General features: G+C 48.3%; 1 protein-coding gene across 1 annotated transcript in view; it reads left to right on the forward strand.

The window, feature by feature from the left end:
• b4galnt4a (beta-1,4-N-acetyl-galactosaminyl transferase 4a) overlaps window positions 1-15,367 on the forward strand; it is a 260,391-nt gene extending 245,024 nt beyond the window's left edge. Inside the window, exons 12-21 of the mRNA XM_063196347.1 lie at window positions 39-139; window positions 756-829; window positions 3,482-3,684; window positions 3,766-5,081; window positions 5,649-6,109; window positions 8,626-8,779; window positions 9,887-9,959; window positions 10,210-10,363; window positions 12,216-12,342; window positions 13,846-15,367. Of these exons, the coding sequence (XP_063052417.1) occupies window positions 39-139; window positions 756-829; window positions 3,482-3,684; window positions 3,766-5,081; window positions 5,649-6,109; window positions 8,626-8,779; window positions 9,887-9,959; window positions 10,210-10,363; window positions 12,216-12,342; window positions 13,846-13,966 (2,784 nt within the window). The 3' untranslated portion in view covers window positions 13,967-15,367. The remainder of the gene's footprint in view (window positions 1-38; window positions 140-755; window positions 830-3,481; window positions 3,685-3,765; window positions 5,082-5,648; window positions 6,110-8,625; window positions 8,780-9,886; window positions 9,960-10,209; window positions 10,364-12,215; window positions 12,343-13,845) is intronic.
• The last annotated feature ends 490 nt before the right edge of the window (window positions 15,368-15,857 follow it).

A 15,857-nucleotide genomic window follows, 5' to 3' on the forward strand; every position in this document is an offset into this window, starting at 1 on the left:
TCTCTCTCTCTCTCTCTCTCTCCCTCCCGCTGTGGCAGGTGTATCTGTCCTTCGTCTACCCCAACGACTTCACCCGCCTCACCCACATGGAGAGGGAGAACAAGTGCTTCTACCGGGAGTCTCCCATTTATCTGGAGAAGTAAGGTCACCCCTCTAACGACAGCTTGCAATTAGTCACCACCACTGCTAGCCTAGCGCACATTAGCAACTCCCCAAATGAATGAATGTGCGCTGAGAACAAGCAACGTAATCGGGAAGTGCTTAGATACTTTGGCAGTGCTTACATAGTCACTTAGGGGTTTATTCTGTCTACCTGTGTCTGTGATTTATTTGTCTGTGTGTGTGTGTGTGTGTGTGTGTGTGTGTGTGTGTGTGTGTGTGTGTGTGTGTGTGTGTGTGTGTGTGTGTGTGTGTGTGTGTGTGTGTGTGTGTGTGTGTGTGTCACTACTGAAGTAATTTGCAAAATAGATATAGTCTGAGGGTTTTTTTGTATAAAGTTATCGGTTCTTAGTTCGATAGACATTGTGTGTTCAAATTGACTCTCTTCAGTGTTGCATTAACACGACAAAGTTAACTGCGGAGCGAGCCATGCACTAAGAGTCAAAAACCGTGTCAAATCTAACTCTTGTTGAAGTGTTGAATGAATGCTGCAAAATTGAGTTTGTGGCTCTGTAAGTCTGGCGTGATATTGAATGAGCTGAGATGTGCTGTGTGAGTCTGAATGTCTTTGTTGTTGTTGTCCATCTCTCTGACAGATTTGGCTTTTACAAGTACATGAAGATGGATGAGGAGGATGATGACCAGCCCCTCTTCTTCCCAAACCCAGATGGTATGTGTGTGTGTGTGTGTGTGTGTGTGTGTGTGTGTGTGTGTGTGTGTGTGTGTGTGTGTGTGTGTGCGTGCGCGTGCGTGCGTGCGTGCGTGCGTGCGTGCGTGCGCGCGCGCGCGCGTGCGTGTGTGTGCATGTGTGCGTTGGGTGCGTGCGTGCATGAGAGAGAGATGGAGACAGACAGACAGTTAGCCAGATAGAGGCAGAAAGAGAGAGAGAGAGACAGAGACAGAGACACATAGACACAGGTGCAAGTAAGACTAACTGACCCCCATCCAAACTAAATGTAAACAAATTTATACAAAACTCCAAAGAAAAATATCTGGACCATTGGCTAAATGAAACCAAAACAGAAAGCAAATTAGAATGTTATAGGACTATCAAAACATATTATGAACTGGAAGAATATCTCTTTACTGTCAGAGATATAAAGCAGCGGCAGATCCTGACCAAATACAGACTCAGTGACCACAGCCTTGCTCTCGAAAAAGGCAGACGACGACAATCATGGCTGCCAAGAGAGCAAAGGATATGTGCTCACTGCACGACAGGTGAGGTCGAGACAGAGGCGCACTTCCTTCTCCAATGCGACAAATATGCAAAAATTAGAGAAGTGCACTTTAATACATTTAACCAAGTAATCCCGGGTTTCCTGGAACTGAATACAGATAAATTAGTATCTATCTTGGGGGCGCTGTGGCACAGCGCGCTAAGCCCCCCACATTTGGGCTTGCATGCCCATGGGGACCCCTGTACGAATCCGGACGGGGTCATTTCCCAATCCAATCCCATCTCTCTCCACATTCACTTCCTGTCACTCTCCACTGTCCTATCTGCAATAAAGGCAAAAAAGCCCATAAAAATATCTTAAAAAAAAAAATAAATAAAAAAAAAATTAGTATCTATCTTACTGAGACAACAAGGGCAGACAGCAACGCTTGCTGCCAAATATGTCAGTGCATGCCATAGACAGAGGGACATTGAATAGACACCACAAAAGCCACTACACCCCCACACACAAACACACTCACACACACAATGCACCCCCAACACACAAACACACTCACACACACAATGCACACCCACACCCACACACACACGCACGCACGCACACACACACACACACACACACACACACACACACACACACACACACACACACACACACACACACACACACACACACACACACACACACACACACACACGCATGTTTATGTTTGCTTTCTTTTCTTGCTGATATTATCAACGCAATTGCAAGCATTACTTTGTTTATTTGCTTTAATCCTCATTTCATTATATTATCATTACCAATGTATCTTCAACCAATGCTTTGGCAATACAAAATATTTTTTGTCACGCTAATAAAGCTTCTATGAATTGAATTGAATTGAATTGACACAGAGACAGGGCCTGAGAAACCGAGAGACAGAGACAGACTGTGTGTCCATTTGTGAGAAAAATAAGGTGACGGGGAGAGTAGAGCGAGCCATACTGACATAGCAAGAGACAGAGAGGTTGTCTGCATATTAGTTTGTGTTTGTGTGTGTGTGGTAGTAGAGAGAGTGTGTATCTGTTTGTGTGCATCACAAGGAGAGATGGGACCTCCTAAGACCTTAAGGGCTGTTTGTTTCCTGTTTTCTAAAACCTCTCACATTAGTCACTCTGCAGCGGGAGCGGGAGCAGGCATCCAAAACGCTGCTTTTATTTAATGAGGGCATAATTGCTGCTGTAGCACCTCGGAGGGCACTTAATAGAGATGTAATTATTCCCGAAACAGCTAAGAGAGAGAGATAGGCCAGCTTACAGAGGGCTCCAGGTTGTCGGTTATGTAACTTTTCAGAGGAAGAGAGAGCGGTGTGTGTGTGTGTGTGTGTGTGTGTGTGTGTGTGTGTGTGTGTGTGTGTGTGTGTGTGTGTGTGTGTGTGTGTGTGTGTGTGTGTGTGTGTGTGTGTGTGTGTGTGTGTGTGTGTGTGTGTGTGTGTGTGTGTGTGTGTGTGTGTGCGTGTGTGTGCGTGTTGGGGAGGTCGGGCGTGGTACAGGGACCAGGTAGAGGCACGGAGTGGAAGTAATTGATAGACTGGTTAACATACAGTAAAGGTTGTATTCTCATTATTGTTCCCCAGGTACAACTGTATCAGAAACGTGTTTGTGTTTGTGTCTTGTACGTATCCCATTAAGACACAGTGTTATACATTTGCTGTTACCGGAAAGGTAATGACCAAGTTGGGGTGCATTAAATTAAGGCCCTGTGTTATGTCATAGTAGTATAGCACTATGGTAGCTAACTTTTCAACGACTATTACAGCGTGCCACTGGTGGAACGGCGTGCATTATGGGGATATGTGCAGTACATTAGTGTTTGAATGCACGCATGTCTGCCTGTGCACACGTTGTACGTAAGCAGAGATTCTTTAAGTATATAGAGATATGCCAACATAATAGGTTTCTATGGGCACCTAACGTGACCAGGTTCCGGTCTGCCTAAAGGGGCGTGTCATAATGCTCCTACAATGAATAGAACAGTCCTTAGGTCTGCCTAGGTCTGCCATAATAGAACCAGGAAACAATGGGCCAATGGAACCTTTCTCTCTCTACTCTCTCTGACGTAAGTGTGTCATCATTTCTGTTTGTCTTCCTCTCTGGTCTCAGACTTCCTAGAGGAGGAAGAAGGGGTCGACCCGGAGGACGAGGTGGAGAACGTGGGCACGCCAGCCAGCCGCGCCAGCCGGGCCAGTCACCAAGGCTCCACCAGACACCCTCGGAGAGGAACAGGGGGAGCCACTGCTCCTGAGAGGAGGGAGGCGAAAGAAGGGCAGGACCAGGGCAAGGAGGAGGAGGAGGAGGAGGTGGAGGTGGAGGAGGAGGTAGTGGGGGGGCAACAGAAACAAAACCAGGAGCAGCAGGAAGAGGAGGAGGAGGAGGAGGGGGAGGAGGAGAACAACAACAACGTGGTCCACAGGAGGAGACCCAGAAGGCAGCACGTGGTGGGTCCTCCTCCACGCGAGAGGCTGAGGGAGGGGGACCTGGAGCGGGAGTGGAGGCTCCACCGGGACCAGGTGAGGCACCCCGTCCTCAAGCCCCAGCCCAAAGAAGAGCCCGATGCTGGGGAGGAGGTCGCTGGAGAGGAGCAGGAGGAAGCACCAGGAGGAGGAGAACGGAGCAGCCGACGGTTATCCTGGATCCGCACAGGACCAGAGGAACCAGGGAACCGCAAGGGACAGCGGGCAAGAGAACCGGCGCCAAAGCTCAGCAAGTCAGCCCTGCTCTTCCCCCAGAAGGCCTCCCTGACGGCGCTCACCAGCCGTGCCAAGCAGATACTCACCAACTCAGCACACGTACCCCGTAGCCCTGCAGACATGCACCCTCCACACACCAAAGAACACAAGAGGGACCCCAACAAGATCTACATCACCAGGCCACGGCCCGCCAAGGACAAGAAGGCTCCGCTATCCCGCCAGCCCCGGGAGGTCTTCCCTGGAGTCTTCCTCTACCAGACGGGGAAGACCACCAGGCTGGTCAACCTGGGAGCCAAGGCCAGGGCTGCGGGGCCTCTCCTGCCCAAGCCGCCTCCTAAGCTCATAGTTCCTGCCAATCAATCCAAGCCGGTGGTGGCGCCACGCAAACCGGCCAGCAGGGCGGCAGTGTTGAGTCACACAGACACCAGGAAAGCCACACCTGAAGCGCCCAAAGTGCCCCCACCAATACCACCACACACCACCGCGCCACACCACCACGTCCCACCACCACCACCACCGGTACCCACAGGCCTGCAGGCAGCAAACACCTCCAGTCCAGTGGTGGTGCGAGTCACCTCCTACATGCGCACGTCGGAGATCACGGAGCCCAAGAAACAGAGAGTGGAAGGGCAGGAGGAGGAGGACGAGGAGGAGGAGGAGCAGCCCCAGGAACCTGAACCAGAGCATGACCAAGAACCGGAGCAGGAGCAGGAGCAGGAGCAGGAGCAGGAGCAGGAGATTGAGGTCCAGGAGCAAGGTCAGGGCACCGTGCCCGAGGAGGATGGTGGCTTGTCGGAGTACAGCTATGAGGACGCGGAGCCCAGGCCGGGCTGGGCCGAGGAGTCCATCAACTGGCAGAGGACCTTCTCGGTCAACACCATGGACTTCGAGCTGCTGCGCTCCGACTGGAACGACTTGCGGTGTAATGTCTCGGGAAACCTGCAGCTGGCGGAGAGCGAGGTGGTGGATGTACTGGCGCAGTACATGGAGAAACTAAACGAGCGCAATGGAGGGTGAGTGAACGAACCAAGTGTGTGTGTGTGTGTGTGTGTGTGTGTGTGTGTGTGTGTGTGTGTGCGTGTGTGCGTGCGTGCGTGCGTGCGTGCGTGCGTGCGTGCGTGCGTGCGTGTGCGTGTGTGTGTGTGTGTGTGTGTGTGTGTGTGTGTGTGTGTGTGTGTGTGTGTGTGTGTGCGCACGATGCATGTGTGTGTGTGTGCGTGCGCACGCATGTGTGCATGTGTGTGTGTGTATGTGTGTGTGTGCGTGTGTGTGTGTGTGTTTGTGTGTATGTGTGTGCTAGCTTGTGTGTGTGTGTGTGTGTGTGTGTGTTTCCGTCTGTCTGTAGTTACCTTATGGTCAAGAACCGCATGTGATAGAAAAATGTTTAGAATAACCCCCATGTGTTGCCCTATAGCCAAACATAGCCAAATGGTTGCAGACTTCCATCATTCCACTGCATTGAGAGATGGGTTCGGGTTAAGTAACATACAGTACAGAAACATACATTATACACACACATATTTTATGTTTCCCTCTCCCTGACTCTGTCTTTCTCTCCTACCACTCCACCCCGACTCCAGCATCTACACCCTGCTGCGCATCATCAACGTGGAGAAGCGCCGCGACTCGGCGCGAGGCAACCGCTACCTGGTGGAGCTGGAGCTGATGGAGCGGGGCCGCACGGTGGTACGCCTCTCCGAGTATATCTACATGCTGCTGCACCGCGGCCGCTCCGAAGACAGCCTGGAGACCAGCGAGGTGGTCACCCCGCCACCGGGGCCCACGCCCGCACCCGTCTCCACACCTGCCGACCCCCACCACCACCACCGAGAACAACAGCAAGCCAATGACAAGGGCGATGATGACGGTGGCGTTGTTGCTCCTAATAAGCCGGCGGCACTGCCTTCGCACCAGCCCTCGCCCACCACACATACCGGCCAAGGCACGCCTCAGGCAGGAACGTCCTACGCCAAGCCCCTGCTGTGTCAGCCGGTGATGCTGCAGTGGAGGAGAGACGTCATGGTGCACTTTGTGGTGCCAGGTGGGTTTTGACCAGAAAGTCATGCACAGCCAACATCCAGTACACATACATACACGCAGGGCTCTGAATTAACACCAGCCAACCAGCCAGATGTTGATGAAATGTCATTTTGGCTGGTAGAAAAGATCACCTTACTAGCCACTTTGACCCATTAGTGAGTGTATGTTTGGCTAGTAAATTTTAATCTACTAGCCATTTTGACTGGTGGTGAAAAATGTTAATTTAGGGCCCTGCATACACGTACACATCCAGTAAGTCTTAATGAGCGCAGGATGAAGACATCTGCTGAAGTAAAGATGTTAGGATAATCTTCAGACTGATCAGCTCAGTTTTATAAACACATTTATTTTTAGTGGTATTTCAGAAAACACAGGAGTTTATGAAAGGGAGCTCATCGTTATGCAGATCAGCCTGGGTAATCCCATACTGCTTTGCACAATCGTTCCAATCTGAAAGTCTATCCTCAGCGAGGGTAAAAGATCATGGTACCTGTCTCTCTCCCATCACCAGAGAGCAGGGAGGTGCGGAAAGGCGATGACTGCAGTTTGTTTGATACTAGCTGACACGATTGGCTATGGCTACATATGCCAAATGAAATGATAGACATTTGTAATGATAGACCTTATCTCACTTGTGATTAGGTCTCGTGATAACCAGGTAATGTTCAGATCATCCTCACGCCTTAAAATGGCTGAATCTTAACCTTAGACCTTAACCTTAGAGTTTCTTAGACTCTCTTAACGTAATGTCATGGCAATGTCGTTATGATGTAGGTGAATGTTTTTTCAGGAACCAGTGATTCGTCCTGCTGAGGCTACGTTGGGTTGTCTGGCTTCTCAAAGCAGCTTTCAACCTCTATCTCACTCAACTGAAAGTGTTATCACCGCAGCTCAATTCAATTTTCCCTCACTTACAGGGGCAGCAGCGCCCAAAATTGATACGGTCTCCAGACATCTCCTGAGCTCCTGCTTTTTTGGCAGCCGCCTTGTACAGCTTCAAACCTTCCCCGACTTTTACAAGATGATTTGATTAAGATCCTCCAAGGGTAACAATTCGATTACAAGATGATTCTCGGTGTTACTGCGCTTGCAACTTTCCCCCCTATGCATATCTCTGTTTTTTAACGCATCAGCAGCAGTAGCAGCACTAGCGCTCAAAATCTATTTGCTATCTATTCCACATCCAAGCCCATGTGGCCAAAACGGTGTCTCTCTCTCAACCTTTTTGATCAGCTCAATCTGTTGTTGTACATCTAATCAACAGCGTCACTTTGCGAGTTTTGCCCAGGTGTGCACAAACGGCAGGCAGGCAGCAGAAGGGGAGATGGCTGGAAAACTTCACAGGCCAGCAAGCTGAGGGGAAGCTTTGCAAGACACCAAAGACAGAGGAGCGGCTCTCCATCTGTAGCTTTATGGAAAGCACATCAACTGCCAGGGCCATCTGAGGGCAGTGCACACAAAGCTGCATCGAGCAGCTAAAATCTATTATGCGTTATGGAGATAAATCGTGCCTCTGCATATTAAAGGGAAAGGAGGAGGGGGTGGGAGGAGACAAAGTGCTGCCCCAAGCAACGGGGGCCTGCCAAATGTGCTCCGGTGAGATTATGTTCCTCTTTATGTTTATCTGGCCACTCACACACAGGCAGAGATGGAGGGAAGAAGGGAGCGAGGGGAGGAAGAAGAAGAAGGGAGGGGGAGAAGTGGATTGGGTGCTTATATGGGAGCATCATCCCTTCACACAGGTAATGTCAGATGACAGTGATACAGGCTGGATGTCTCCCACTCGTATCTCTCTCCCTCACTCTCAAACTCCTGAAAGGCCTGAAACCCCATTTCACACATAAGCGTTAATGAAGAGCGTTTGAGGCTGTTGTTGTTATTCCTGGCTGCAGCCTTGGGGGACTATCGACGGGAGCCAACGACAGCGCAGTGCAGCGCTGAGGCAGCAGATTGTGATATATACAAATAATTGTCACAAGTAATTAATTTTTCCCCGACCCAAATAGAGTATTGAACCCCAGCTGCCCTCCGTATTACTGTGCTGTGTCGCTCGGTGCTCTAGCTGGCTAATGATGTATCGCTGGATATTAAGCTACATGTGTCTCGCTGTGCTACACATGCTGTGAGACTCCGTGGAGATGGAGACGAGAAACATCGGCCTTTACACTGACTGATTATCATCTTTCACAAATAAATCATTAATTTGTCATCATTCATTAATTTTCCGTGTGGACTCTGAGCTCATGGCTGACCCTGGGTGTCCCAGCTACTTTCCTGGTGGATTTTCTTGGCGAGCGTATTTAAGTGAACGTGACACACACGCTGTGAGCTTGTCGAAGTTAAACAATTCTGTTTTTGCTTTTCTGTTTCTCTCTCTCACACACACACTCTTGTTGTCTCTATCCCTCATTCCTTTTTCTTTTCTTCTCTATTCTCTCTCTCTATCTCTCTCTCTCTCTCTCTCTCGCTCTCTCTCTCTCTCTCTCTCTCTCCCTCCCGCCCTCTCTCTCCTTCTAGTGAAGAACCAGGCTCGCTGGGTGCAGCAGTTCATCTCGGACATGGAGCTCCTGCACCGCGAGACCAAAGACGACAACTTCAACATCATCATCGTGGACTTCCAGAGCGACGACATGGACGTGGAGCAGGCCCTCAGGGAGAGCACGGTGCCCAGGTAACATGGCTGCAATCACACCAGCAACACCATCGTCAACATTACACACGACGCACACACAATAGTTATACAATGATAATTGTAGTTAGATGATAACTACAGTTAGGCGATACTAGTTAGATGATAACTAATAGTTAGACAATTGGAAGACAAAACAATAAGTGGAATTTATCACCCGGTGAGCAGACGAAACGTCTTCTGATTGGCTGAGCAGGTGTCCATTATTCCCAGAGAACAGGACACCTATGGTGTCATGCGAGCATACGGGCGTCTAAGCTGCTTCTTTTCCTAAGTTTCTGGTGAACTGCCATTACTAATTCTAAACTGCAGGTTGCTATGGCCAAGACCCAGTCGTTAGTTCCATCGCATTTGGTTGTCAAATCAAAAACCCAATCATTAGTTCTATCGCATTCGGCTGTCAAGTGAGTCACCCCAATGTTCTATGCACGTCCTTACATCCGATGAAGGCACATCTTACTTGAAGTTATATGTGTGGTAACTTGTGGTGCTGGGTGCAACAAACCAAAACGTATGACCTTGTTGGTGACCTTGACCAGCAGTGATGACACCACACCACCCTGACATCAGTATGCACTCCACATATCACACTGTCAAGGTTTTAGTTTTCAAAATTAAAGTGTAAAGCAACTCTTCTTACAGGCTATGCAGCTTAAATTATTCAAAAAAGAATGTAAACGCTGTCTATTTTAGGAGTTCACCCCAGGATAATTCAAGCACAGCCTTAACAAATTATGTTTATTTTCTGCAAGGCACTCCTCTGTTCTACCTGCAGCAATTTGTCTGAATGCCTTTTCCCTAGGTGTTTCTGTCAGGCCTTTCTCCTTATTTCCTTATTTCTATTAATCTTTTTGATTGCTTTTTGATCCATTTGTTATGCTTCTTTTTATTGTCAGTGTCAGTGTTGTGTCTTTGAGAAGCCAGACTTGTCAAGCTCAGTGGCTACAGAGGAAATTTTGCAATGATAATTCATCGGTTACAAAATCAAGCTCCACACTCTCTTAGTTGTTTGCATTCTTTACGCCTTGAATGAATAACGTGCGTAAACTGTATAACTAGATATTATTCATGTTTATTTTGTTCTTTCAGGTATGAGTATCTGAGGAGACCAGGGAATTTTGAGCGCTCAGCCGGGCTACAGATTGGAGTGGACACCATAGAGGTCAGGGAGCCAATTAGGAATGATGTTTATTCTGTCTAGTATTACTCATACGTTTAATTCAATAGTACTATGTTGCAACTGATGCCAACATACTGTATATGTGTTTGTGCATGCATGTGTGTACGTGTGTGTGTGTGTGTGTGTGTGTGTGTGTGTGTGTGTGTGTGTGTGTGTGTGTGTGTGTGTGTGTGTGTGTGTGTGTGTGTGTGTGTGTGTGTGCTTCATATGTCTGTGCGTCCAATGTTTCCAGGACAACCACAGCATCGTGTTTCTGTGTGATCTGCACATCCACTTCCCCCTGAACATCCTGGAGAGTGTCCGTAAGCACTGTGTGGAGGGCAGGCTGGCCTTCGCCCCCATCGTCATGAGGCTGGACTGTGGCAGCTCCCCACAAGAACCCAACGGTAGGAGAAACACACACGCGCGTACACACACGTGCACACATGCACAGGTGCGCACGCACTCATACACACACACACACACAGGTGCGCACACACACACAGGTGCGCACTCACACATACACACACTGACACACACACACACACACACACACACACACTCACATGCACACACGCACAGGTGCGCATGCACTCACGCACACATGTGTGCGCACACACACACACACACACACACACACACACACACACACACACACACTCACACACACACACACACACACACACACACACACACACACACACACACACACACACACACACAAAGGACCCTGTGACTAGAGGACAAGTCCCAAACTCCTGTTCACACACAGACACTCACACATGCGTGCACACTCAGATTCACACACACACACACACACACACACACACACACACACACACACACACACACACACACACACACACACACACACACACACACACACACACACACACACACACACACACACACACACACACACCTGTCTTGACAGCCCCTTGGACTGGTTTGCTCGTTGCACTGACGTTTCCCAGCGTCCCCTGGGAAACCATTATCTGAGGTCCTACAGCTCTCTCTTGCTCTCCCTCATGCACACTCCACTGGCCTGCAGCTCTGGCGCTTCTCTGGCACCTGGCACAGGAGGAAGAGAGGGACAGGAGGGAGAGAGAGAGGGATGGGGGCAGGGAGGAGGACGGAGAGGAGGAGGATACAGGTTTAACACTCCTTTATTGTGAAGTGAACCATGGTCACCGATTAAAAGTATACTTCACATAACGTGCATGTTGATCTTTCCATTCAACATAAGAAGGGAGTAACCCTCTCCCACACAATTCTAAAAGGTAAGGACCCCTCTGCTCATTGGAACTGTGCTGTCTACTGCCAAATTTGGTCTTTTCATGAAAGTTTACTAAATAATCAACTAATATTTACTAGTATGACCAAAGTACAGTAGGTTTTCCAGCTACAAAATAACAATTTCTGGACATTCAAAATGGTGGACATGGGGAAGATCCACCTTTTCATGTATGAGAAGTGCAATTTTCACAGTCATAATGAATGTTTATTTTGAATGTATGTGAAAAAAGGTAATATTCGTGAATGGACAGCATGAATTCTGGAATTGAAAAACTACAAATATTACACAGTGCACCTTTTAGAGTTCTGCTTGGGCAGGCCTGATTAACAATAGTTGGGCACAGTCATCCTTCTGTTGCTATACCAATGGCCAGGGCCTCCCCCTTGTTGTTAGCTTTTGTTTTTTGTTTTGTTTTTTTTCAGACCGAGTCTGTTCATCCACCTGTTGCATTGTGCTTTTGTCTTTTGAGTAAAAGGCTTGGCGTTATTGCAGAGGATCAGAATTGATTATTTATTGTGAATGCAGGTTTGCAGAAACAAACAAAAGACTTAGAGCAGGACCAGCCCAAATCATTATACTGCCCTGCAAACGCAACGTGCAGTAACTACGCCAGCACTGAAACTGAGGTAAAAGGTCTTCAGAATATGGATTAGGTTGGTTTAATTACTGCGCATTTGACATAGCAAAATCTCTAAAATGGGACACGTCTGGCTTTGTCACAAGATAAATGAGGTTTTTTGAAAACCATTTTCAGTCCAAATTCAATTTTGACAAAACATGTAGTTACTGCATTTTGCCTTTGTAGGGCTGTATAGTTTTCTACTGTAATAGACACAGTATCATATGCATGTCAGCTCAGTGGCGTTGGTGTAACCTTGCCATCCTATCTCCCTTTCCCTTATCCAAGCCTAACCCATATCCTCTATGGCCCACCACGCCACTCTGCCTTTTCAACCACATAGGGTACTGGGAGGTCAACGGCTTTGGCTTGTTTGGGATCTACAAGTCGGACTTTGACAAGATCGGCGGTATGAACACGGAGGAGTTCAAGGACCGCTGGGGAGGAGAGGACTGGGAGCTGCTTGACAGGTATACACTCGCTGCATACAAATGTGCATGCGTCTGCATAGACTGTATGCATGCACACACGCACACATGCACACAAAATCCACTGCACTACAATGCTAATTATGGATTAGATGACCCTTATGCTTGAGTATGGATGTAACACTACTACTTTTCTCAGATGCGCGTGATCATGAAAACACACACGCACGCACGCACGCACAGACACACAGACACACACACACACAGTAGATGGCATTTGTGTACTCTTGTCTACAGTTCTACTGCTTCCTGGAGATACACGAACACACACACACACACACACACACACACACACACACACACACACACACACACACACACACACACACACACACACACACACACACACACACACACACACACACACACACACACGCACACACACACTGCATGCTTCCTGGAGATGGCTGCAGCCAATGGTCTGGGCAAGCAGCCTTTAAAGCCACCGGAAGCCCCTCTGGGGAGGGTCAGCAGGCAGGGAGGCAGGCAGGCAGGAGGGGAGCTGCTGCATTAAAGCCTTGGCCTGCCTTACCAGCTGCCTTCCGCTTCAATTAAATAGCATTCAACGGACGTAATAGCCACTTAGTCCACTCAAGGGCGGAACAGGCAAACGCACGGGCAAGCGAGCTGTTTAAGTTGCACTTTGGTGGCGGCCGCACACATGCACGCGCATACAAGGACACACACACACGTGTGCACACACACAAACACACGCATGCACGCACAAACACACACACACACACACACACACACACACACACACACACACACACACACACACACACACACACACACACACACACACACACACACACACGAATGCAGACGTGTGTACACACTTATGCACTTAGCACTGCACGGCTATGACAGAATGACTCATACACTTGAGAATGATGCACATTTGAAGACATTACTGCTGTCAGCCATCAGGGACTTGCAGTAGGTCTCTCTGCACAAGGCCAAACATGGTCAGAAATACAGTTTGGTATTTTGTAGCACTTTATTTGGAATGCCCTGCACCGTACATCATGCTACAGCTTAGTCAGACTAAAGGTAATGAAGCAGCTCTGTGGACGTGAACAAAATATACATTTACATGCATGTGCATACAGTAAATATAGACATGCTTACATTGAGTGTATAAATAGGCAGACTTTCTCTCTCTCGTTCTGTCTCTCTCTCGTTCTGTCTCTCTCTCTCTCTCTCTCGTTCTGTCTCTCTCTCTCTCTCTCTCTCTCTCTCTCTCTCACACACACACACACACACACACACACACACACACACACACACACACACACACACACACACACACACACACACACACACACACACACACACACACACACACACACACACACACACACACACACACACACAGACTAATAGACATTTGCCTGCAGCTGTAGTGGTATTGGACGCGTCACCTTGTTGTCCTGACCCAGTTTCCTCTGCTATCTCTCTCTGTGTCCCCTGTGTGTCCCCCAGGGTGCTGCAGAATGGCCTGGAGGTGGAGAGGCTGCGGCTCAGGAACTTCTTCCACTACTACCACTCCAAGCGTGGCATGTGGAACGCCCAGGCCAAGAAGAACAGCCCCAAGGGCCCCTAACAGACCCCCGAGGGGGGGCCCATAGTAAAGAGCCCGCTGCAGTGCCCATGAGGGACAGGACCCAACCAGATACAGATACGCACCGATGAATGCACAACAGGCTGGCATCCCTTTAGGATTTAAGGCACCCCTCCGCAGGGCATTCGCGAAACTCTCTGTGGACCGCTTGACGCGCGCACACACACACACACGTTTTCTGTGTCTGTTGTGTGATTGTGTAATGTCGTGTGTGAGAGAGAATATGTGAGTTTGCAGACACAGCAAAGGGGCGAGTTTCTGTGTGTGCCGTCGGGTTGCCGCTTTTCATGTTGTGTGCTCGTCTGCACAGACCAGAGGAAGAGGAACTACGAGCTTTTCTTAATTTTATTTTTTTTCCGTTTCATGTCGTTGTCTCCTGTCATTTGCTGGGCAGGAAGATTTTTTTTACCCTGAAAATTTGACTTTTAAGACATCTAAAAAAAAAGGTGAAAGACAAACTGGTGTATCTCTTTGAGAAGATGTCCTCTGAATGATGAAAGACTGAATTCACTTGAAACTTCCTCTTGATTGTTAGGACACTTGTATGGCAGTGTATAGATCATACCGCCGGCGCTGTGTTTTCCACATCGACTACGTGGACTAGAGCTAGAGAAAGTGTTGTGTCAGTAGAGATGCAGTGCGTTTTTTTGTGTAAAACTTTCTGGTGCAAAAAGGGTACGTATACTTCATTTTTCGGGGTTACATTTTCTATAACTGGAAATTTGAGGTGGACTTTTATCGGTGCGTTTTCTTTAGCACTTTGTCGTCGCTCTCACACATTGGATGTGCTAAACATTCATGAAAAATGTACTTGACTCAAATTCGTACAACTTAACTCCTGCCGACTGTAAGAGGGGTTGAAAAAAATATTGCAGCGTAGATTTTTGATATATTTTTTATTTCCGATATATAGCCATGTCAAAGCACTTTTGTTTGGGTTTTGGTGTGGGGATTACACCGTGGATTCTGTAGTGTTATTTCAACACTGTGAGTCGTACATCAGCTCAACAAGTGTTGAATGAACACTGCATTGTTTACTGTGTAGGCTACTGTGTAAACCTGTTAACACTGTATGTTTCCCCCCTGCGTGGCTTATCCATCATCAAGAGATTTTTTTACACCAGAAACTGAATCCCTTCCAGAAAGGTCACCAAGAAAGAAACTGAACTTTTATTTGTCTGGTCTGCATTAGAAGACTGGCTGTTCTTCACCTGCTGAAGAGGAAGACGAGGAGAAGAAGATGAAAAAAGCTTTTTAAATGACAACTATAATGCAGTTTGTATGTTTAGCTGTGTGTGTGTTGATTTTGTTTGGTTTCTGTGTCGACTGTGTGATATAGATAGAAGGGAGATTTTTTTAATACCCCCTCCTTGTGTGTGTGTGTGTGTGTGTGTGTGTGTGTGTGTGTGTGTGTGTGTGTGTGTGTGTGTGTGTGTGTGTGTGTGTGTGTGTGTGTGTGTGTGCACGCTCACGCGTGCGTGTGTGTGTGTGTGTGCGCGCTCACGCGTGCGTGTGTGTGTGTGTGTGTGTGTGTGTGTGTGTGTGCGCTCACGCGTGCGTGTGTGTGTGTGTGTGTTTCAGGGGATGGTTGCGTGTGTAAATTTCACTTTTGTGTGCCTTTTTAATTGGGTGGGGTGCGCTTGCTAGCAACATGACCCACAGGCCGGGGAATGTGCACTTGGACTTCGGTGAAGAATACGGAACAAGAGGACTCACACCCCCACATAGATATGAGAGACATACGCCACTCAAAGGAGTGATTGACAGGCATTCTGGGGACTGATATGTAATGAAAACAAACCCAATTGGCAGCTGTATCTTTAGCTTGAGAGTTGATAGACGTGATCACCAAACACCTTTCTTAATCCTGCTT

Source organism: Engraulis encrasicolus, chromosome 4 (assembly GCF_034702125.1).
Source record: "Engraulis encrasicolus isolate BLACKSEA-1 chromosome 4, IST_EnEncr_1.0, whole genome shotgun sequence".
Lineage (NCBI taxonomy): Eukaryota > Metazoa > Chordata > Actinopteri > Clupeiformes > Engraulidae > Engraulis > Engraulis encrasicolus.